The sequence below is a fragment of the Ursus americanus genome, chromosome 15 (genome assembly GCF_024610735.1).
Source record: "Ursus americanus isolate L20-20 chromosome 15, mUrsAme1.1.p, whole genome shotgun sequence".
NCBI classification, from domain to species: domain Eukaryota; kingdom Metazoa; phylum Chordata; class Mammalia; order Carnivora; family Ursidae; genus Ursus; species Ursus americanus.
The window spans coordinates 32,989,154-33,014,275 of NC_142141.1; the positions used below are offsets into that span (position 1 = coordinate 32,989,154).

At 39.7% G+C, this 25,122-nt stretch overlaps 1 protein-coding gene and 1 long non-coding RNA gene across 3 annotated transcripts in view; one reads left to right on the plus strand and one right to left on the minus strand.

Annotated features, from left to right (window-relative positions):
- Positions 1-528: 528 nt before the first annotated feature.
- LOC123785516 (uncharacterized) lies at positions 529-11,885 on the minus strand. Its single transcript, XR_006777656.2, has 3 exons — positions 11,309-11,885; positions 5,228-5,292; positions 529-2,578 (listed from the first exon to the last, which is right to left on the minus strand). It is a non-coding gene; the product is annotated as an uncharacterized LOC123785516 (long non-coding RNA).
- Positions 11,886-12,020: 135 nt separating this feature from the next.
- The window catches only part of OXCT1 (3-oxoacid CoA-transferase 1), a 130,715-nt gene continuing 117,613 nt past the window's right edge, over positions 12,021-25,122 (plus strand). Inside the window, exons 1-3 of one of the 2 annotated variants that reach the window (XM_087867909.1) lie at positions 12,021-12,210; positions 20,643-20,751; positions 21,851-21,941. In XM_087867909.1, the coding sequence (XP_087724035.1) occupies positions 12,133-12,210; positions 20,643-20,751; positions 21,851-21,941 (278 nt within the window). In that variant the 5' untranslated portion in view covers positions 12,021-12,132. The remainder of the gene's footprint in view (positions 12,211-20,642; positions 20,752-21,850; positions 21,942-25,122) is intronic. The other variant, XM_045787348.2, reaches the window with a different exon arrangement.

The following is a 25,122-nucleotide window of genomic DNA, read 5'->3' on the forward strand; positions in this document are numbered from 1 at the left end:
ATAATTCATTCAACAACCATCGTCTTTTAGTAGGAAGCATACTTGACACTGGCAATTATTGCTCAACTCAAGTGTGTTATTGATAACTTGTGTGTGCATGTCTTCAGAGAGAGTTGGAAGGGATGTGAGAGCATATAGTAGAGCTCTTTCTTTCCAGATGAAGAAACTGGACAGAATTTGACTAGGAACTGCTCCAAACCCTACAGTACACGATTCTGTGATTTGTCCAAGATCATACCAAAGTAAGCACCTGAAGAAGAGTATCTAACCATAGATATAAACAGGTAACAGCCAGCCCTCACCAAGAAAGGCACTGAAGAAAATACTTGAAGCCAAAGAAACCCTGTCCTAAAAAAGAAAATAAGAGTAATTTTCTCCAATTTTATAATAAGTTATTTTTACTTTAAAAAAACCTATATTATAAAAATATAATGCTAAATTTAAAAAAATTCTCAGAGAAATTAATAACACTATGAATCTACCAAACTATCTAAAATAAATTATTGATCTATTTGTACCATTGTCCTCATCACTAATATATAATATATAATTGGATAAAATCCAATTAGCTAAGAAGAAATTAATTAAATCAAATTTAGAACCAGGAAGACTTTTTGTCTCCTGCAATGTCTAATTCCCTCTACTGACAATGTTTAGCATTGTATCAGCTTACCAAAAAATATTGAAAGGGCTCATACATTTTTTCATAAAAGAGGCAAAAAGGATAAAATTAGAGCTAATAGGCAATAAATCTATAACCAGAAAAGTAATAGCATATGCAATGACTCTGAGTTTGGAAATTGCTTGGCGGTTTGGAGGAATGGAAGGAGGCCAAAGGCTCCTAGTGTGAGGGGGGAAAGTGGAAGAAGGTGAGGCTTAAAGGCTATCTCTTGAGGTGAATGCCTCACTCACAACCACGGAAATAAACTCCAAACCCTGGCGTGAGCTCCTGTTGGCCATGTCTAAATTAATTGACCCCATCTTCTGGCCAGGGCCAATTTGTTTATTCAATTAGGTGGTCATTAGTTCAACGTTCAGCTCCATTTCTCTGCAAGTCTCTTGGCTCTGCATTTTTTGTATGTTGGCTTTACCCTCACCCTGACTGTGATAAGGCTGCAGCCGATACAGGCCTCATACCTAAGGAAACTACCATCAGAGGAAGAGACAGGCAGTTACTACTGAAAGCTCTCACAGAATTATAAGGAAGAACTTTTCCAGAATTTCAGATCAAACATTTCCTCATATTTCATTAGTTTAATCTGGCGACATGTCTGGTCCAGAACCAATTACTGACACAGGCCTAAAATTACTCATACTGACCAGGTCTGTATCAGTCAGGGTTCTCCAGAGAAACAGAACCAATGGTGGGGGGAGGGGGGAATCTACATCTACAAATCTATCACAAAGATAATCTCTTTTAAGTCAATTGATTAGTTGTCAATCACATCTACAAAATACTTCACAGCACCACCTAGATTAGTACTTGATTTGATACCGGAATACTCTAGCCTACCTAGGTTGACACATAAAACTATCACAAGTTCTATTTCTGAACTTGTGAGGAGTGTGTTGAAGAAGGGTAGAAATGAAAACCTGTACAAAATTGGGTTTCTGTTAGGAGGAAAGGAGTGGATGTCAACTAGGCAAGCAAAAATAGCCACTACTGACATGAATCATAAATAAGTCCCATCACCTCTGTGATCTCTGCTGGTAATGCCCAGATTGATGACTTATATTTATAATGATGAATTTTCTCATGTTGAAACTGTGACCATATTACAGAGTATGGTAAGTGAATTGATCACCAGGGTAATGTTTGGAGAGGCAGACACACATTACAAAGGGCTTTTTCCTTTCTTTTTTTCTTTTTAAGACTTGATTTTATTTGAGAGAGAGAGAAAGCAAGAGAGATCACAGAGTGAGAGGGAGAAGGAGACTCGCCGTTGAGTGGAGAGCCCAGTGCAGGACTCAATCCTTGAGATCATGACCCAAGCCGAAGGCAGACACTTAACCGACTGAACCACCCAGGTGCCCAGAAAGGGCTTTTTTCAATTAGACATTGTATCAGTGAATTAGAATTAATTGTGAGTATAGACAAAACCACAGAGGCTTTAGATGCTCATTGCTCTCTCAGATTCAAGAAGTCTAGAAGTTTTCAGTCCAGAGTTGTATAAGCACTCCATGGTATCAGGGTGCCAGATTTCTTACATCTCATTGCTCTGCCCCAAGTGTTTCCTTCCTAAGGAAGGAGATCATCTCTTGCTCTGAGGTGGTTTGTGGAAGTCTAGCCATTATATTCATATTCCAGCCAGTAGAAAGGAAGAAAGGAAGATCATGTTCCTGCCTTTTAAGGGTGTTTCCTGGAAGCTGCATTGAACATTTCCACTTACATCCAACTAGCCAGAACTTAATCATATGGCCATACCAGGTTAGAAGAAGCTAGGAAATGTAGGCTTTATTCCCAGCAGCCCACGAGCCTTCCAGGGTGACCAATGATCCCAGTTTGTCTGGAATTCAGGGCTTCCATGAGACACAGGATTTTCAACGCTAAACAATTGGTCCCCATAGTTCCATTACTCTGGAAAGAGAGGAGAATGGATATTTTCCAACACTGCCACAAATCAACTGGATCTTTTTTGTTGTAACTGATAAGAAATTAGACCTAAAATGGCATAAGCTAAAACCAGAAAAAAAACAATTTATTGAATGATGTAACAGAAAAACAGAGGCCCAAATAAAGTCATTAGAACCAGGTCTCTCTCGAATTGCCTATTCCCCTTGCCTCTCTGTTGGGTCCATTTTCTTTTCTTTTTTTCTTTTTAATTTTATTGATTTATTTGACAGAGAGAAAGACAGCCAGCGAGAGAGGGAGCACAAGCAGGGGGAGTGGGAAAGGAAGAAGCAGTCTCCCAGTGGAGGAGACCGATGTGGGGCTCAAACCCCGGATCCCGGGATCACGCCCTGAGCCAAAGGCAGACGCTTGACGACTGAGCCACCCAGGTGTCCCTGTTGGCTCCATTTTCAAACAGGTGGTACCAATGGTGGCAAAAGGCTGCCAGCAGCATTGGGCTCCCAACTTTAAATTAGAAACCAGTCAAAAAGAAGAGCCTTATCTCCTAACAACCAGAACAAAATCTAAGAGCCTGGTCCTCATGCGCCTGACTTGGATCAGCTGCTCATCCTTGAGCCTATTACTGTCCCCAGGGCATCACTGTCCCTTGGAGCAGGTGGGTCCACCCCTCCCTTCCAAACTATTAGACCTGAAAGCAAGGAAAGGAAGTTTTATTTTAAAAACTGTTGGTACTGTGAAAAGGATGGTTGGAGGCTACTGAGCAGCAAAAACACAAATGTTCACTACAGATGGTATTGTGTGGTCCCTAATCCCTTTGCCATGCCTAGGATATCTGAAAAGCAGAGAGATTCGGATCACTGCCAGAAAGAAAATTGTGCTCTTTCACAACCAACAGATGCACAGGAAGTCTAGGTGATGCTATAACATGGCTTTAAACAACCTCTTCGGTCTGGCTTTTCCTTCCTCATTCCTGTCTCACCTGGTCTTCACGGGCTTTATCAATCCTTTACTCTTATTCCCAAAGAGCTTTAACCAGTTTTCCTAAGTATATACAGAAGATTAAAAACTTCAGATTCTTCAAGTCCCTAACAGAAAATTATTCAAAGGGCCAGTACACCCTTGTCCAGTTAATCTGACCACGTTTTATAGTTTAATACCAGTGGTATTATGCAGACAGCCTCTGTTGTTTTTCTCAGTCTTACCAAAACCCCTCCTCCACACCCACACGCATATCCTGCATAATATATCATATGTGTGTGTGATGTTAATATAACATATGTAATTTTTTTCTAATTCAGATTCTCTGAGGCAAAAACACATTTTGGTTCATACAGCATGACTTACAGCTCACAAAGTAAGTCAGAGTGGTAGTGGTATCAAAAACTATTACTCGGGGTGCCTGGGTGGCTCAGTGGGTTAAGTGCCTTCAGCTTAGGTCATGATTCCAGGGTCCTGAGATCAAGCCCCTCATTGGACTCCATGCTCGGGAGTCTGCTTCTCCTTCTCCTTCTGCCCCTCTCCCAGCTCATTCTCAATCTCTCTGTCTCTCAAATGAATAAAGATCTTTGTAAAAAAATAATTACTTAACTGTTCAAATAAATTGTATTTGTGTAGCGCTTTTAACTTCCCAGAGAATTCCTGCACCTTATCTCTAAGTCTCAACAATTCACTGAAGCAGGTAGATATAAATATTATTTTCCATGTTTCATAGGTAAAAACTTGAAGCTCAGAAAGAATTAAATGACTTGCTTAAGTTAGCACAACTAGCGAGTGGCAGAGGAGAGATTAGAACCTCCCTTCTCCTGGCTCCTAGCTCTCTGATCCTTCCACACACGTGCTACCAACCCTCACCTTCTTCCCCATCTCTCCCCTTCCCAAAACCTCAGCTGCTTTACCACTGGCCCTTTGGGGATGCTCTATACCAAACTAGTTACCAACTGCGCCTTCAGACTATAAGAAACCTGGGTTCGAACACCATTTCCTCTTCTTCTCACATCCTTTCTGCTCTGTTTAAAGTTTCTCACTCTCATGATTGGGCTGCCATGTATACAACGTATACAGTGACACCCAAATCTATCCTATCTCCAACCTAAACCTCTTCATTGAATTTCATACTTCCATATAATCTTATATGAAATTACTTACCGGGCATTTCAACTGCAAATGCCATAGGCATTTCAAATTTAAAATATCCAAACCTGGGATTATCATTTCCTACCATCTGTGATCTCCCAGTTCCTATCTTGGAATCATTCTTGAATCCTATTCTTCACTCAGCTCCATTCCAGTTCCATCCAATCAGACACAAAGTTCTGAATATTTTACCTCCTTTCCTTTCCAGGAAGTAGTGAGCAACTAACCAAAGCTTTGATTAATATCTTCAGTTTTTTTAAGAGGATAATTGACCCATTGTGGTAGAGAGAGCAATGGTCCCACAAACACATCCACATCCTAATTTCTAGAACCTGTGAATGTTACTTTACATGGCCAAAGAAAATTAAGGTTGCAGATGGAATTGAGATTGCTAATCAGCTGAATTTAAAATAGGGATGTTACCCTGGATTATCTGGCTGAGCCCACTGTAATCACAAGGGTCAAAAGTGGAAGAGGGAGGCAAAAGGCAGAGTGATGCCAGATTAGAAGAACTTGACTTACCTTTGCCAACTCTGGAGATGGAGAAAGGGGGTTATGAGCCAACGAATGGAAGTAACCTCTAGAAGCTGAAAAGGCAAGAAAACTTGCCTAAGGCCTTCATTAGGTTTATATTAGTTTGTCACAGATTGCCACAAAATCAGTGGCTTAAAACAACACACATTTATTTTCTTATGGCTCTGGAGGTTAGAATTCCAAAGTCAGTTTCAACAGGTGTCAACAGAGCATATTTCCTCTAGAAGTTTTAGGAAGGAATCCATTTCCTGTTTTTCTCTAGCTTCTAGAGCTGCATTTTTTTACATTCCCTAACTCATGGCCCTTTCATCTGTCTTCAGAGCTAGCAGTGTGGCAGATTCAAATCCTTTTGTGCTTTGATCACATCACCTTCTCCTTTCTGACATCAAATCTGCTTACATCCCAGATTCTTGTAAGAAATCAACTTCTAATTGTTTGCTCCCAACTCTTAAAAGACTTGTTAGGAATTGTTCATGCCTAAAGGACAACCAGCTTTTTTATTACTATTGGACAGACCAGTGCTGCCCGATAGAACTTTCTGTGATAATGGATATGGCCTATACTTTTGCTGTATTTCATATAAATTGAATCATATGTGGTCTTTTGTGACCAGCTCCTTTTGCTTTCACAACGTCTTCAAGGCTCATCCATTTTTGTAGCATGTATCAGTACTTCATTTCTTTTTCTTACCAAATAAGATTCTATTGTAAGGATTTACCACATTTTGTTTATCATTCATCAGTTGATGGGAATTTGGGTTGTTTTCACCTCTGGCAATTAATATTGCTATAAACATTTCTGTGCAAGTTTTGTGTGGCCATATGTTCTCACTTTTTTAGGGTAAGAAATGAACTGCTGTGTCATATGGCAACTCTATGTTTAATTGTTTGACGAACTGCCAGATTGTTTTCCATTTTACTTTCCCACCAGTATGTAAGGGTTCTATTTTCTTCACATTTCTCACCAACATTTGTTATTATTTCACTTTTTGATTCTAGCCATCCTACTGGGTGTAAGTGGTATTGTGTTTTTGATGTGGATTTCCCTAGAGAATAATGGTGTTGAGTATCTTTTCATGTGCATATTGGCCATTTGTGTATCTTCTTTGGAGAAATGTTTATCCAGATCCTTTGTGCATTTTTAAATGGTCTATTAAAGTTCTTATTATTGACTTGTAAGAGTTCCTTATATATTCCAAATAGAAATCATTTATGAGATGTATGATTTGCAAATATTTTCTCCTATTCCGTGGGTCATTTTTCACTTTCTTAATGGTTTCCTTTCTCTTTTGCTGCTCACGCTTTTGGTGTCATATCTAAGAACCCACCACCAAAGCTGAGGTCATGACGTTCATCTGTGTCTTCTAAGGGTTTTATAGTTTAGCACACTTTACATTTAGGTCTTTGATGCATTTTGCGTTAATTTTTCCCTATGGTATGAAGAAAGGGTCCAACTCCATTCTTCTACATGTGAATATCCAGTTATTGGAACGACTATTTCTTGCCCATTGAAGAGTCTTGGTATCTTTGTTGAAAATCATTTGATAAGTTTATTTATCTTTTTACCTAGTAATACTATCCATTATTGAAAGTTGAATATTGGAGTCTCTATTATTGTTGAATTGTCTATTTTTCTCTTTGTTTCTGTGTTTTTACTCCATTTATTTTGGTACTCTGATGCTAGCTGCATATATATTTATAATTGTAGTACCTTCCTGATGGATTTTCCTCTTATCATGATTTGATGGGTACACTTATGAAAGATCTGGCCATGGGGAATACCTCTGTTTCTCTTCCTGTCCCACCCCTAAACTAAAGCGATGCAAAAATAAGCCTTCTCTTACATGCAGAAAGTCTAGTTTTATTATTACTAGGATGGGCTTTCAATAGATAATTCAATTATTATTGTACAGCTATTCAATTACTGTCAGAAAGGAGGGCCACAGATTATTCTAAAACACAAAAGACATTATTTTTTTAATCTACTCATTTCACTATGACAAGAATGTGACTCTCTTGTTTCCATATCATTAGATTCTAGCTCTTCTCTAAGCAATGTCAAAAAAAATTTTCTTATGAAAACTAGACTTCTAGGGGTGCCTGGGTGGCTTTGGCTTTGGTCATGATCCTGGGATTGAACCCCACGTCTGTCAGGGCTCCCTGCTCACTGGGGAGTCTGCCTCTCTCTCTCCCTCTGCCCCTCCCCCAGCTCCTTCTCTTTTTCACTCACTCTCAAATAAATAAAATCTATAGAAAAAAACAAAAAACAAAAAACTAGACTTCTAGTCCCTTGAAAGAAGGGGATATATCTCATTCCTTCTTATACTTCTGCTGTATAGAAGAGAGCCTGTTCTAGAACAAATGTCTGATGACTTGAGATTTTAAAATTGCTTTTATCACCTCTTTAGGAACAGATATCTATAGATATTTAAAAAAGAAGGTGGAGGTGATGTACCTTTTTATCCAATATGAAATAAAAGAGTCTTAATTATAAGAGCATATGGAATAAAATCAAAATCACTAAAATAAAAGTAACTACTATTGAAATTTCTATAAATATTCTTCTGGGCATCTATGAATAAACAAAAGCAAGTTGATTTTTTTTTTCATAGAACCATACTGTCATAGGGCTTTAATAGTCAATTACTAATAATATTGATTACTTCTTGTTTATATATACAAATGTATATGAAGTGACCAAAATTGAAAACAATTTTTAATGCTATCTATAGTACGACATTATCATGAAGTGTTTTAGGTGCTCTTGTTGAAAAACTACTATGCTGTAATGAGAAATAATACTAGGCAGTAGATCTGTTGAGCAGGGCATACAAGTATTATACAGGTATACAAAATTATGTGAGTCAACACGCAGAAGTGAAAATGATAAAAAGGTAAGTACAGAGCCTTAACCTTCATTATCACTGACTAATTTTTTAAGTTCAAGCATAGGCATTGAGAAGATAGAGAAACTTTATTCTAAGGTCTACCTCCCAATTGCAATCTGGTAACCTTTAGTATGTTGAAATCAGAGATACATCACAATTGAGTGTACATGCTATCGCTTTGTTAGAATTGATAGAGTACCTCAAACGTAATTTAAGATTTAATTTCAAAATATAATGTTTGTGGAACCTCTGAAGTTCTTCTATAAGGCTGTTAAGGTTATATGGTTTGCTGAGCCTGGTTTAGAGAGATCTTGGCTATAAATGGATGTTGAACTTTAATTCGTAGCCTATGAGGATTCCTGAAAAGTTTAAGAGAGTGTGTGAGAAGACCAGAGCTGTATTGGAAATGATCATTTAAGAGGTAGTTAACTCTGAGACAGAAAGGATGTTTACCTAGGAAGTGACTGACATCAAACAGAGAACAGAGAGAAACTGAAAGTGAAGTTGGGCACTCAGGCAGAATGACGGAAACGTGGGTGTTAGGGTCAGCTTCAAAGACATCTCATAAAAGAGGGAGATGTAAAGATTAAAGCAGTCTTTAATGCCATATAGTCCAGGGTTTGAATCCTGCCTGATATTTTCCAGTTTATGAAAATATAGAAAGCATCTGAGAAATAGATAAGTTCACAAGGCTTAATCTTCTAGCACCTGAATACTGAAACAGACACTGGTCTAGACATGACCTTACATCTTGCATTCTGTGGCTCTTTTTAAACTCTTAATCACAGGGAACCCCATAGTTAGAGAACAGCAGAGCCAATATCTGAACACTGGCAGTCTAGCTACACACAGAGTCCATGTTCTTTACCATTTGCTACCAGTGTTTGCTGTGTGAATTCATCCTGTGGAAGTCAAGAGGCAAATGCTGAATAGCTTGAAATATAAAGGAAGTAATGCAGGGGGAAGAAAAACCAGACGCGATGATCCCCTTCTATGCCAGGGTAGGAAGTCTGAACTTTGGATCTTAAAGGCAGTGGGGAAAACCACTGAAGGGTTTTAAGCAGAAGTTACATAATCAGACTTGAATGCATACAAAATCGCTCTGGTGTGTTTTGCTCATTTAAGTTTCTTTAGCACCTTAATGTAGTGATTTTCATTATCATTCCTGGAGTTGAACCCTTTATAACATCTTATGTATTTATTATACTTTTTTCCTCCTATACTGGGAGTAAAATTTAATTCACTTTTTATCCATTGAATATTAAATGCACATTAGTTAAAACAAAGCACTGCTTCAAAGAATCTATGAAAATAACATATAAAAGAAGTAAATTAGGAGATGATGATTTGCATTATAGAACAATACATTTACAGATTTATGTAAAATTTCAAATTTATGTCTTTCAAATCCACTAGAGGAAAATTATTTGTCTGAAGAGATTTGCTTTCCATATGTTAAGAAACCACTGTATACAAGGAAGCATGCATACGTTTTTTTTAATGGACCAAATGACTTAGTCAAAAATTCCTATTACCAGTTAAGCCAGTCAAACAACTTCTGAAAAACAAGTCTTCAGATGCCCTTGTTTATCAGCTTGGAGGAGTAATTACTCCATCAGATGTGAGGGCAGGATGTCTTATCTTTCAGTAATGAGAGATGATGTTAATAAATATTATCTTAGGATAATTTAAACGAAAATCCCTCAAGCAGAGAATGACGATTTACAATCTAAGTTCGACAAATTGTCTATATTCATTTGATAGAGAGGGTATATAAATATATATATATATACATATATATACGCACACACACAAATGAATGTATATATGTACATAAATAACATAACACTGGATATACATATATATGCACATACATAAAATGACATAATACAAAATAAACTTTCCTTATTGCCTCTCTGGAATCAGATCTTTTGTTTAAAAGCTTTGAATTCAATTCAATTCTTCCAATTTTTAAGAATGTGTAAATTAAGCTGTACAAGATTACACAAAGAAAAGTTTCCAGAATATATCTGCCACAAACTGTCCTTCAAAGCAAGGGGGAACTATTCTTATTCAGAAAATTCAGATATTAAAAAAAAAAGTTTTTACACAGACTAAAATTGAAATGGCTTTGTGGAAACAGGAGGGAAATCGGTACAGAATTTTTCTGTAATTTGTTCAAGTTACTCCTATTGTATCTATAAAACACAGCCATAGAGCTATCAAAAAATAGTACAGTGTCTTGACCATAGAGTAGTGAGGCTGACTTTTTCCCCACAAGAATTAAAGTCACACAGAGTACAAGACTTGAAATGTCTGTCTTTAATTTAGCCAGAAGCAACAGAGACCAGCCAAGAAGAGTCATATGACCACAGTTAGACAAAGTTGCCAAAGTTGTTTTCCATTTCATCTGTCCTCTGGAAGGGTGAAAGTGGAAAAACAGACCCAATTGTGAATGTTAGCTTTTTCACATTCTGTAAGCTACAGTACAATAGCTGCTATATGCTGTATTAGCACCAGTAATGGGACTTAAGTTCTAATACCCGAGTTTCACGGCTCTCCAACTTCTTAAGATGTGTTGGAAATATAGAGCATTACTAAGTTAATTTCTCCTAATGTAATTGGATAGTCTAACTTGGTATCCTATTCCCTCATTGATTTTGATTAAAATAATAATATTCATGAGGGAAAAAGAGCTAAAAGAATACAATAAAAGGGAAAATGCTTTTATGGACAGACTTGAAACTGGACTGTGATTGTTCATTGCATTAGGTCTACTTGCTAAGGAAGTTAAGGTCTCATTTAATTTCCTTGTGTGCTTGCTTTCCTTCAAAACTAACAGCCATATTCCCAGGACTTGGTGAGCACTTAATCAAATAAAACCTTTACTGAGTTTCCACTTGGTCCTTCCAGTCTGCTAAGCGCAGAGGGTAATTCCGAAGAAATCAGATTTGGCTCATGTCCTCAAGGAGTTGATCAAAAGATAAGGCTTTGAGAGAATGTACGTGCCATACCAATTCACAACTGCAACTTGAATAATGCCTAACATTTATTTGTTGTTTAAAATGGAGCCAGAAGCGTCCCATGAATTATCTCATGTAAATCTTAGTTCTGAGATTTAAAATTTTCGGATAAGGACACCGAAACTTCTAACTTGCCCAGGGACAAAGGGATATACGCACCTGCAAGTTTACATCTGCTGAGTAATCTCTGGAGGTTTTGGGACTCAGGTGCCAGAAAAAATCCTTTAAAGTACAGACTTGGATGATGGGGATGAAGGGAAAGAAGGAAGAAAAGGTCCCAGAGGCCCAGTCCTAACCTAGTCTCTCTTGTCCAGGTACAATCCTGACTAGGCCTCCCTGGCCACGCCTAATGGCAGATGGCTTGTGGCAGGTTCTTAAGGCAAACGTACACAAGCAGGGCAAAGTGTGGGGAGAGGGGATTGAGAAATGGGAGAAATGGGAACGCTGTCTGGGCGGGGTAAGGGAAGTAGGGGACCTCGAGGGGGTACCGCCTTTGCAGCCCACACATGTACCAGGCACTGCCTAGGAAAAGCAACAGACTCCAAGAGAGACCCTGCGCCGCCCGAATGCTAGGCCAACACTTAACCCCAGACCTTGGGGGAAGGCAGACTCCCGCGCCCACTCAAAGCTGATGAACTGACTGGGGGCTGCAGCGGCAAGCGCGTGCCGGCACAGCAGCCTGGAACACGCGGGGAAAGGACTCGGCCGCCGCAGGTCTGGGACGCTTCCCGCGCCGTCCGCCCCGGCTTCCCCTTGGCTGACGCTACCGGCGGGGCCCCTCCCAGCCTCGCGTCTCTCTAAGCCTGCAACCTCAGTGGGCGAGGGAGGGGAGGACGTCATCGACGCACGGTCGAGCCTCCAGCCCGCCCCTCGAGCGCCTTCCCTGCCCTCCCTTCGCGTTGACGCGGCTGCGGCCCGGCACCTCTCCCACACAGTCCCGCGCGCGCCCCAGCCCGTCGCCTCCTCCACGGCCGGCCCGGAACATGGCGGCTCTCAAACTCCTCTCCGCCTGGTCCCCGCTCTATGCCTCCGCCCGCCTTACCGGGGGCGTCTGGTCCAAGGTAAAACGCCAGCGAAGAAGGCCACGCGCCGGCAGAACGCAGACGAAACCCCGCGTGGTGCGCGCGTTCTCTCCCCTGCCTGCACCCACCCTCTCCAACCTAGGGGTTAGCATCCGTGGCGCGGTCTCCGGGGCACCGGGACGCGCCGACGCCTGCCTTGCCTCGCTGCTCCTTCGGCTGACTGCCTTTGCGCTGTTCTGCAGCCGCTTCCCCCTGCCGGGCGAGACAGATGTAGGAGCACGCGGAGAGCCTGAAAGGGGTCAGGGAGGCGTCTGGCAGCGCCGCCGCGCCCTTCAGGGCTCGCTCGCGTCCTCCAAAGCACGCATCCTCCCGGCTAGCATCTCCCCCTCGTGGGCGGCCTCCTGGGAGGGCGCGCTGGCTGAGGGACGGGTAAGGGTGACGGCAGCAGGAGACAGGGTTGCGCCTCGCGGTGGGGATTTCGGGGCAGGTTAGCCACGGGTCCGCGCGAGTTCGCCGTAGAGAGGGCAGAGGCTGGGCGTCGCGGGGATGGAATGCCGTGCCCTCCCTGTCCTCCCTTATTTGGCTGCGCCGCGCCGTGGCGGTGGGAAGGGGAACCCGGACTGGAGCGCTCGTCTGGGCATCTTCCCCGTCTGACCGAGGAGCCAGTGGTACTCCGGCCGTGGCTCGCGCGCGCTCTTGGGGCGCAGGCATCCGGGTTGGAGGATTTCCATTTTCAAACTCTTAGAAAACCTCGTGCTGCCCTTATTGCCAGCTCTCCACCAAGTGGCATCCCGAGGCACTTTTCCCTGCAATTATTGGTTGATAAGCTTTTTTTTTTTTTTTTTCCCCTCCTATTCTTTGTCCCGACCTGTACGACCGCGCTCAGGTCCGGCGCCCTCGGAGGCAGTTCAGTCCGCGAGTGCTAGGTGCTGGAGGGTGGTTTACCTCCGCTACCAGCGTAACCGTGGGAGCCTGTTCCTTTTTAGGGAAAAAGGAAAAATGACGTTTTTACTTAGTAGCTCATTAAATAATAGTTTCCGAGCTTGAAAGCATATTTTGCACGAGGTGCGTACTCAGGGAGAACTGCCGCGCCCCAGTTGCTGTCATTCCCACATCCAGTCTCTGAGAACAGTGAACGCAGAGGGGCCACTAAGCCCCTTAGGTAAATGCTAAGGGATGATTTAGAATTGGAACTTTTTATTCATAAATGCCTCTTAGGAAGCATTTTGGTAATTGCTGATAGCTTTGGATGTATAAAGAATTATTAAAAGGGCACTTTACTGACCTTCAGTCACATTGTTGTGCGGCTGAAACATGCAGACCAGGACGCTGCCATACCCTTGGGTCCAGGTCAAGAACATTCCCTCTTTTGGCAGTTGCTTATTTGCCTAAGTGTTATTTTACTCACTTTCCCAGTTAAACCACTTTAGAAGCCCAGCAAACCTCTTAGGTGGCAGAGTTAAAAATTATAGGTTTCCCTATGCCTCACTGAAAGTTCCTATCAAGGTTCAAACTTTACCCCTTTGAGGTTTGGTTATCATAGGTCCAGTGCCCCTTTCAGGTGTTTCTTCATGCTTGGCACTTGGTGCCCCTACCTCTTATTTAGTCATTAGATTCTCATCTAACTTGCCTTATACTGGCACACTTTTGTGCTTGTTTAACTTTTCAAATCCATTGACTTTTTTTTTTTAAGATTTTATTTATTTGCAAGAGAAAGCGCACGAGCGAGCACAAAAAGGGGGAAGGGCAGAGGGAGAGGTATAAGCAGACTCCCCACCGAGTGTGGAGCCCAACCCAGGGCTCCATCCCAGGGCCCTGAGATCATGACCTGAGTGGAAGTCAGACACTTAACCTACAGAGGCACCCAGGTGCCCCTACATTGACATCTTAACAAGATGGAAGTTTCTGGTTGTCAGGAATAATATTGTATGCCTTATTCTCCATCTCAACATTACACACTATTAGGCATAGTATAGACACTCAACACATGTTTAATGCATGGATGAAAGAACTCTGTGCACAGAGGTAGTAACCTTGAGAACTTTTCTGCTATAAACATAACCAACAGCCAAAATGAGATGGGGGTGTGTGTGTGTGTGTGTTAGGCAAGTCTATCAAACTTTAATGAGCCTCAGAATTACCTGGAGGCTTTAGTAAACAGATTTCTGGTTCCACCTCCGGAGTTTCTGATTTAGTAGGTCCTGTGTGGGGCTGGCACTTTACATACATGAGTTCCCAGGTGATATTAATGCTGCTAGTCTGAGAACTACATTTCAGAGCCATTGGCATGGACTTAGATTTGAATATACCATCTGAAGTTATCTTTCTTCCTCCATTACTATTTCAGAAGGAGCATTTAATACTATTCTCCATTCACTTTGGAAAATTACTGCTGGAAAAAGATCCTAAAACTACCATTTTCACTTTACCTACCTTTCTTCCTTGAACTTCTTTTTTTCCCCAGATCTCTCACCAGTTCCATTCTCCTCTGAGCTGCAGTCCTGGTACAACTTACTGGTCCATTCCACCTGGATGACACTTAGTACTTCAAGCTCTTTCTGACCCAAAATGAACCAGCCATAGAGTGGTTGTTTCCTCCCTTGTTTTGTTCTGTTTTCATTATGGCTAATAACACCCATATCCAGAGAGTGTGTAAGCTAGAAATCTTGGACCCCTTCTTTCCTCTTCCCTCCACCTCCAGTTGATAACCAGTGTGATGTATGCAGCTTTTCCTGAAATTTCCTCAGAGTTGTTCTTGGCAGTCTTTCCCAGCAACTATCTATTTCTTCCTTTCAGTTCCCCTATGAGATATTAACATTTGTATTTAAATTTCTGTAATTATTTAATGACTATTACCCTTGCTGGTTTGCAAGTTTCATCAGCACAGAGACTGTGCCTGAGTGGTTTTGTTTGTCTTAACTCTGTATTCCAGTATTTAGTATATTTGATGTAAAATGGTTATTTTTGAACAAATGGATGAGTGAATGAAAGAATGATTTCTTCTGCCACTTTCCTGTTTCAGGCTTCATATGAGTTGTGACATCTCTGTTTCAAAAACTTTGCTATCCCTTCCTCATTGAAGGAAGAAGTCAAAACTCTAGTGTGGCCCTTAGGGCCTGCCCCAGTCTCCCTTTCCAGCCCTATCTTCACAAGCTTCTCTCCATGGGACCTGATCCCACATGTCCCTGAGCACACTGAGACTTTTCACATCTCTATACCTTTACTGACACTTCTCCTCTTTCTGGGTTCCCCATCCTCATTAGTATTTTAACTCTTGGCAAACTCCTCAGGCTTTCTGATACACCAGGCAGAATGCACCATTCCTTCATCTGTGTTCCTTTAAAGTGCTGGGCATCACTCTATTGTTGGAATAAAAGGAACATGTATGTTCCCTAAAAAACAGTATGCTGCTACTTTAGAGAATTGGCCTAGTGTCAGTAATTCCGTGTAGGATCCTTGTGATTTGTTTATTCATGTCATTAGTGCATAACTGGTAGTGTTGAAGGTGAACATTCCACTTTTGACAGATACTGGTACTGTCTATCATTGACATTGGTAAGCATTACAACACATATCAGCACCTCCACTTGGCACTGATACCATATTCTCCTTGCCAAGTGTGTATGTGTGTGTATCCACCTGCATATTATTGCCTTTTCCTTCCAACAGGGTCCTCTTCCTCTCTCTCCACATGGCTTCTCCTCCCCACTTCTGTTTATCAAACTTTGATACTGAGGTGGGCAGTATCAATCTTCCTGTGTCCTGATTTTTTTTTAACTGCAAAGTAACAAGGTAAATAACACCTCGGTGTACAGTTCCATATCAAGATAATTTAAAAGTAAAAAAGCAGTGTGCTGGATTCCTGTTCTCCTCTAGGATTTTGATGGATTCCTGTATTTACCCCAGAGATACAGACGTAGTGAAGAGAAGGGCCATATGCACCCCAATGTTCATAGCAGCATTGTCCATAATAGCTAAATCGTGGAAGGAGCCGAGATGCCCTTCAACAGATGACTGGATTAAGAAGTTGTGGTCCATATATACAATGGAATATTACTCAGCTATCAGAAAGAATGAGTTCTCAACATTTGCTGCAACGTGGATGGCAGTGGAGGAGATAATGCTAAGTGAAATATGTCAAGTAGAGAAAGACAATTATCATATGGTTTCTCTCATCTATGGAACATAAGAACTAGGAAGATTGGTAGAAGAAGAAAGGGATAAAGAAAGGGGGGTAATCAGAAGGGGGAATGAACCATGAGAGACTATGGACTCTGAAAAACAAACTGAGGGCTTCAGAGGGGAGGGGGGTGGGGGAATGGGATAGGCTGGTGATGGGTAGTAAGGAGGGCATGTATTGCATGGTGCACTGGGTGTTATACGCAACTAATGATCATGGAACTTTACATCAGAAACCGGGGATGTACTGTATGGAGACTAACATAATATAATAAAAATATTATTATGAAAAAAAAAGCAGTATGCTATGTGGATTTTCCCTGAAAGGCCTTCAAAATGAAGTGCTTTTTTTTTTTTTTTTTTTTTTTAAGTTCTGGAGTATTGACAAGAAAAAGAAAAATTTAGGCTAAAGAAAGTATGGTAGAAATGGTTAGAACGGAAGGAGATTCTGAATTGGGAAATCATGAGATAAAATTTAGGCTGGAATCAGACCTCAAATTCTAAATGTACGAATTTGAGCTAGATGACAAAGGGTAAAGATGGAGAGAATTTTAAAAGGAGAAATAGATTAAAGAGAAAAAAAAGGGCAATCTAAGAATTTTGGTTATTTCTTACCCTTCAGGGTCTTGTCTGTTCTTTTGCAGTGTAGTCATTATTATTTCCTTCCTCCAATAGTAATAGCAGAAACTAGGGGCACCATAAAATGCAGAAGGTGGGAGAGTGGAAAAACAAAAGGAAATATGTTACCCAAATGTAAAGGAAGACCCTGGTGAAAAAATCATCCCCGGAATACATAGATACTGAAGCCATGCAATTCATTACTCTTCATTCTTTTAGTAACCTTTGTAGACTTGAAGGCTATTTGTTTATTTATTTGTGTAGCAGATGGTGCTTGAATCATTTCACCTCATTGTTTTAGCATTTTAGAAGGTAAAGGTCAATTTATGAGCAGTGTAAAGCTTCGATTTGAATTCATTTATTTACGAAAAAAAGACATCTCCCCTGCTCAGTCTTAGACGGCGTCAGCTGAGATGCTCCTTGACTTCCAGAGGCTGGGAGAATGGGAGAGAATGTGGGCAGAGAGGAAACTTGTTCAGAAAACAAACCCAGAGGCTTTCTCTGGGGTGCTGCCTCTGAGGCTCCAAGCCTTGAAGATTGACAGGAAACATTCTGGTGCAACTGGTTTCAGACATTCTCCTTCCTCTTTGCCTCACTACCTGCACTCGTACTGCCAGATTGCCCAGTAATCTTTGAATACTTAGGATGGCAAACTTGACTACAAACAAAGATGTTAAAGTAATCTTGAAGCTGGAACCCATTTTTCAAAACCCTCAAAAAAGGACGGCATGGATTAATTTGCTATAGCATAGGTCATGCCAAAAAAAATTCTTTGTAGCATCGGTAATATGTGCCTATGTGTATAGGTAAGGTAGAGTGGGGAGGTTAAATGTGAAAACTAAAGCCCAGTCAAAGGCAAGTTAATCTTACTGCCCTGGTGGGGAATGGAGAGAGGGTTACTTTGCCTAAAGGAAACTAACATCCTCAGGCTATCTTCAGTATTACAAGCACAGGGTCTAATACACCATTACTTAATCCTTACTACATTCTTAAGAAACAACTGTCATCCTTTTGTAAACTTAAAATCGTACCTCCTACACTCAGATTTTGCAATTTTCTCAGTTTCTCGAAATTTTGGCTGAAATGGAATTTGAAACAAAGGTATTTTGACTCCAAGATGACTGGAGTGTGGCCCATTATGTCACACTATTGATTTCTTAGCAAGTAGATATCAAATGTCAATATAACAAACAGATAACAAAGGTCAACAAATACTGTGTGAAATGTGTGAAAAATGAAAAAACAAAGTTGGGTGTAAATTCTCCGTTATCTTGAGCCACTCTCACATTGCCTACAAACATTTCACTCATTACTTTTAGCTTTTGATTATCTGGATAAATGTGAAACACTTGAGTCTTTTCTAAAATATGTCTGAAGTGTTGTTTTTTTTTTTTTAAGATTTTATTTATTTGAGAGATAGAGCGAGAGAGTTGGGGAAAGAGTAGAGGGAGAGGGACAAGGAGACTGCACTGAGTGCAGAGCCCAACGTGGGGCTCGATCTCACGACCCTGAGATCATGACCTGAACTGAAATCAAGAGTCAGATGCTCAACCAACTGAGCCACCCAGGTACCCCTTTCTGAGGTATATTTTTAAGGTGTGGGGTAAGCATTTCAATAATTTCTGTTTGTAATGAGGACACTAATTATCAGCTGAAACAAAGGAACAGATTTCCTGACAAGGCTGTGCTTATATACTCTTGTTTCCCCTTGTGAATCCGAAAAGTGTCCTGGATCTGTAGGAGAAATGAGTTTTCTCTTGACTTCCTCTCTATAGGATTCATGTTTCTCGGTCTACGGATAAGTAGTTCAGAGTGACTTTACCCCCTGACTTCTTAGGTGTAGATGAGTTCTTTTATTTTCTTCCTCCTGCTGAGGCCCTGACTTTTCACCCCTTTTTATTTGGTAAGAGATCCAGATTAGCATTTGTTTATTTATTGCATGTTTTTGCATCTTTGACTTTTTTCCAGTTTTATTGAGATATAATTGACAAAACAATACTGTATCAGTTTAAGGTGTACAGAGCAATGGCTTCTCCTTTACTCTTAAGGAAAGATCATGACAGTAGAGTTGTTCATGAAAAAACAGGGCACTCATAAAGATGTGTTGTCTGTAAATAATGAGATCGAAGTAGAATAACACCGAGGGCTTTTAAAAATCACGGAGAGGACCAGATTATGGTAGAAGGACGCTGTGATGGAGGCTAAAACCTGGGGTCTGGTCCTGTTGTAACACAGTGTTGGACACAGTACGAGATCTTGCTCAGCTTCCAAAACTTGACTTATGAAATGAATTGGTTGGATTAGAATATCTGTGTTTTTCTTTTTTCTATTTTCGAGCAGATATCCTCAACTTTATTTTATGATTCATCTTTTGGCCTCTTTATTGAAGCTATCACACTTTTAATTTTCAAGATTTAAAAAATATATATTTGTGTGTATGTGCATGTTTAAACAGAATCCAATAAACCCTTGCTACTGAGGGTAGGACAGAGAGGTAAGCTCTTTGCAGCTCAAGCTCATTCCTTGCTAGCTCTGCCTCCATGGATCTCCCGGTGGTGTGCTAGGGTAGACCATTGTCTTCGCCAGACCTGAACCAAGGTTGAATTTAAAGGAGCAAAAGTCATCTGTGTAACCCTACTTTTGCAGATCTCATTTGACTTTCAGTATTGTTCTCTTAAAGGAAATAGGCTTTTTATAAAAATTTATAGAGGAAGAAAAGAATATTAGAAACTCATTACTGCCTTTACCTTGACTCCATAGGATGTCTGTCAAAGACCAATAAGGCAGCATGTGTGAGCTTACATTTATGAACTTCTTAAGGTGGCAGCATATGAGGAGTCAGGAGCCTTTCTCTTTGCTCCCTCCCTCTTTAGGTTGAATATATAATAAGAATAAAGGAGAGGTGATATTTATTATGAGTGATTACAACATAGTCACTGTAACTTTCTCCTATCCATATGGATGAAGTGTAAAGAGGGAGACTGTTTAAAACTGATGATAAATGTTTACTAGATAACCTGTTTTGCACCAAATAGGTCACTGTGGTAAGACTAGCCATGCCTCCCTTGCAGATAACAGTTTGCTATTTTTTGCAGCATTTATAAACTCCAAGGCCCTTAAGGGATGGGTCTTTTTGTATACTGTTCCTTATTTGTTCCCTAAGATCGAGTCCTGGGCCCAACTATGTATTTATATATCGGTCACACTGTACCTGATTTCCCACAGAGCAGCAGTCGTGCCTTAATATTTACTAGATGGGAGTAAACAGCAGAATAGTTGGCACATAGTATGTTCTCAGTGAATATTTGTAGACTGAATGCAAGGTTAGCTCACTATCAGAAACTGATGCTTGATGGCATCGTTATTATGAATTTGAGTCCCAGTGTATGAGCTATCTACTTTAGTCTTTTGGGTGGCCACAAACAACACAGAGTTTTCATTTATACAATGGAAGACATCCATCATGATCACAAGGGAATTCTGGAGATAATCTATGGGTAGAGTATGTCCTTCCTACTCTTAAGATGAATTGCTTGCGGCCCCACTCTTTGTTTCAAAGAGCAGATAGTGAAATTAGCCTTGTATATATGAAAAGTGAATACACTGGTATACATGCAAAATAAAGATATATCTCCAAATGATTATTCACTTAAAAATTTTTAAAAATGTTTTAGGGATGCGTTTGCTACTTTTCAACCAGCACGCGTCGCCATACCAAATTTTACACAGATCCAGTGGAAGCTGTAAAAGACATCCCTGATGGTGCAACAATACTGGTTGGTGGTGAGTAATAGTATTGTTTTCCTTTTGGTGATGGTAACATCCTTATATTTTTAGCAAAGTGGGGAAATCACAGTGGCAAAACTGTGGAGATTAGAAATGGCAATTATTTTATTACTTATTATTTTTAGTCATGTATTGCATATTATGAAATTAGTATATTATGTAATTATTTTATTAGTGTCCTCATCTTGAAAATTTAGCAGGGTTTAGCACTTAATGTTTTACTTTTTCCCTTTGTGTTTCTTTTTCTATTTTGAAAAGCTGACGTTTTAAATGGCGATGTCTTATTAGTAGCTTTGAAAACATTCCTAGATCCTTGGGAATTCTGTTTAACTAAAACATTTGCATTGATCTCATTTGCCCTTCCCTAGCTACTCCTTTTGTCATTCCTCATTTTAGGAGATAAAAAGCATATACACGTCTCTCTGTTGTTGAGGCCTCTGGGTTCATTGCTGTACCTGGTTTGGAATGTCTTTTAGAATCATTGTCTCACACTCATTAAACTTGCTGCCTGATCCTTACAGTTTTTATTTTTTATTGTTATTTTTTGTTTCTCGGCCTTGGTCATAGGAATCTAGGCTTGTTTTTAGGGCTGCTGTTCATTCATTCATCCATTCAGCTGACCAGTCATTGAATGTCTGTTTTAAACCCAATACTATTTGACAAATTGCTGAAGTTATAAAGAAATAAAAGTCATTGGTCTAGGCTTCCAGTTCTGCAAAATCTACTCAGGCTTATAAAATAAACATGCTTGAAAAAGTAGCCGTATAAAGGTTGAATTATAAAGTTGGACAGTAATAGATGTGCGGTCAATTGCAAGATGTGCGATGTGTAGCCATATTAACTGATTGCACTTGGCTTTATTCTTATGATTCTAAGATTTGACAGTTATGTCTGGTGCTATCTAATGGTGCAAAACATTTGGGTACAGCTATGTAGCCACTTACTGTGTTGCTGAGATATATTTTGTATGTATATATATTTTGCTTAATAGATCTAATTATGTGTTTTACATTTTTTTTTTTTTTATGGAAAAGGATAACATACATTTCCATGAAAGAACATTACCCTTTTCACAGATTGTCTTTTTCACTTACAGGTTTTGGGTTATGTGGAATTCCAGAGAATCTTATAGGAGCCTTACTGAAGACTGGAGTGAAAGGGCTGACTGCAGTCAGCAACAATGCAGGGTAAGTGTGCATTTTGAAAACAAGTGGCTTGAAAGAAATGACAGTTCTCTAGAATATTTATAAAGCTTATGAATGAAATGGAAAGTTTCCTCATTTTATGAGCAATATGCTCAAGCATCAAAAGATAGTTTTTAACAAGCTCGAGAGTTGGAGGTTACATTTCTTCAAATATTTTTGGTATCATCCTTTGTAATCATAAGTAAAGCAGACTTGCATAAGTTTATATCTAATCTGATGTGCTTTTATTTTTCTAAATTCCAAATTCATTGTTAAAGTTAAAATATAGATTTTCAAATTGAATCGTGCATTTTATAATTTAGAGACGTTCCTTTATGTTATTACAGATCATTATGTATAGAGGAAGATTTCAAATAGTTTTAGATCTGTTTCAAGTCTTTTCTTTTGGTTATGCCGTATTCTAAATGATATATAAGGAGGTCATTAACCATTAAAAGTGTTGCTGGTCTTGGTAGAATGAGGAGGATATGCAGCCAGCTCTTAAGACAGTAGGATCTCATATCAAAATGGTCAGCAATAGCGGTAACATTTTAATAATGACATGCACATGAAGATATATTTTGTTATGAAGAAAAAAACCTATTTTTATATAAGATGATAAATTATCAGCTCTCTTTCAACAATGAAAGACTTTAAAGATCTTTAAAAAATTTAAAAATTAGGGGCGCCTGGGTGGCTCAGTCAGTTATCCATCCAACTCTTGATCTCAGCTCAGGTCTTGATCTCAGGGTTGTGAATTCGAGCTGTGCGTTGGGCTCCATGCTGGGCATGGAGCCTACTTAAAAAAAAAAAAAAATTAAATTGGCAGTTTAGCCAAGTGCCATAAATGCAATTTAGAATAAATAGTACCAATTATTTAGGATATGAACCTGATCCTACATTTGCGCTTTTTAAATAAACTGCTTTTCTGAGTTTATTTATACTATTTATAGTATACTATATTATACTATTTATTTATACTATTTATACTATTGTTTGCATCGGGAAGGCTCTCCGACCTCTTCTCTGCGTATCCACATCTTTCCCATTTTTCTGGATCCAAATCAACTTACACATCCCCAAAGAAGCCTTATCCAATTATGGAACTTCTTTTGCCTTCATTGATCTTGCCTCTTTTTGAGTTCCTTTGGAGACTTCTAGCCTTTCTTTGTATAGCGAATTGTATTCCTTCCCCAGTATATATTAAAGGCTGATGCTTTTGCTTACAGTAGTTTTCTCTTCCCCACCAGTGCTAGAGCTGGATGGGATTGTAGAGATCATCTGTTCCACTTCCCTCATTTAACAGAGGAAACTCATTTGTAAATAGAGAAGTAACTTGTTCATGATCACTTGATATTTCTTAAACACATCCTGTGCTGTTTGAGCTCACTTTGTATTTATTAAAAGTACTTCTGACTATCAGTACTTTGCTGGGTTTTCCAGATAGCTCAGTGCTTACAAGGGATAGCGTAAATCAGGGTAAATTCTTGATACAGACTAAGTACTGAATAACCATCATCATTGAACACAAAGAAAGCACTTTGCACAACCTTCACTGGCAGTTGATTCTCTTAATTAGGTGGGTTTAAATCCTGGAGGTCTACCGGAATGAGGGCTTTGTTTTGGCCATTAGAATCAGATAAATGAGGAAAACTTAGCATTGCTTTGTTGGAGAAGAAAAGCTGGTTTGAATTGTTGAGGAAATGGAGAGAACTTAGAATTAGAAGTAATAGCTGCTTTCTTGGGGTGCCTGGGTGGCTTAGTTGATTAAGCATCCAACTCCTGATTTTGGCTCAGGTCATGATCTCAGGGTTCTGAGATCGAGTCCCTCATCAGACTCCATGCTCAGGAGTCTGCTTATCCTCTTCCTCTGCCCCTCTCCCCTAAAATAAATAAACAAACAAAAATATTTTTTGAAAAAGAAGTAATAATTGCTTTCTCATTTAGAGAAAGGCTTTTTATGGAAGGATCTACTTGAATTGGAAGACTTTCCAAACCTCAGGGCTCCTATTTGTTTTGTTTTGTTTTTAGTTATCAGTGAGACCTGTTGCCATGAGCTACTACTTACCCTGGTGTGGAGTATTAACTGTTAGTCTTGGTGAGATAAACCTTCCCCATTAGGATCACTCAGATGAATCAGTACTTTGATATTGATTAGGATTGATTAGGAAGGTAGGAAAAATTGAAAATACGCTTTTCACTGATTTTTTTAGAAGACTTTGACATACGAATTACAAGCCTGTAGGAACCAAAGTTTTACAGTTAACGATATATCAATCAATTAAATCAGAGGAGTAAGGGAAGAATAGATGTGTTATATTACTCATGCTCATTTCCTCATGACAAGATTATTTTTAGGTTACAGTTCTTGAGGGTGGGAATTCAGACAACTGCAAGGACAGCCCGGCTTCCTTGCGGAAGCCTGTACTGTGCCTGTGGTTACGGTACTGTTACTAACATGTGGTATTATACTAGTCAGCTACACGAATTCTGTGAGGACCCAATGAGCAGTTTTTTACTCTAAATAAAATTCCTGGTTCTGCACCAGTGGTTTTAAACTGGTAGATAAAGGCGGGTAGCTCCTTTGCTGTGCCGTCTTTATTATTTGCTGAGGCAGCTGCCGCTCTGAAGGGCTCAGTGGAGAGCTGTAGGCCATCTTGTCTGATTCTAAGCATTCCCCCAAGAGTTGATTATTTTGTCTGGGAAGGGCTAGCCACTTCCTGGGATGTGTACTTGAACTTCTCTGCTCAGCTCATGGAAGGGAGTGTTCACTTTTTCCACATAACTGTGTCATAAGTTAATGTGCTATTCAAATATAGCATGTTCTTTTCTTTTGATAGTCTTGATCTTATCAGAGTAAATATATAGTATAACTGAGATTTAAGTATGCCTTAAATGAGAGGAAACAAGAGAAATACAGTTTGGTAAATGGTTACAAATTCATTTTTATTAGAGTTTTGTTTTGACAAGAATTTCCAGTTAATGAGATTTCAGAAAATGAAATTTCAGATTCAGAATGTGAAAAATATTTGTGGAACATTTAATGTTTTCCATGAAATGCTGTTTTGCTTTACACGAATGTATCTCTTTATTGAATTCTTGGCTTTAGACTTCTTTTACCTCTAAAATGTTTGAAACCTGAGTTTGTTGTACTATAAGAGAATGGTCAAATCTCTCTCTCCTT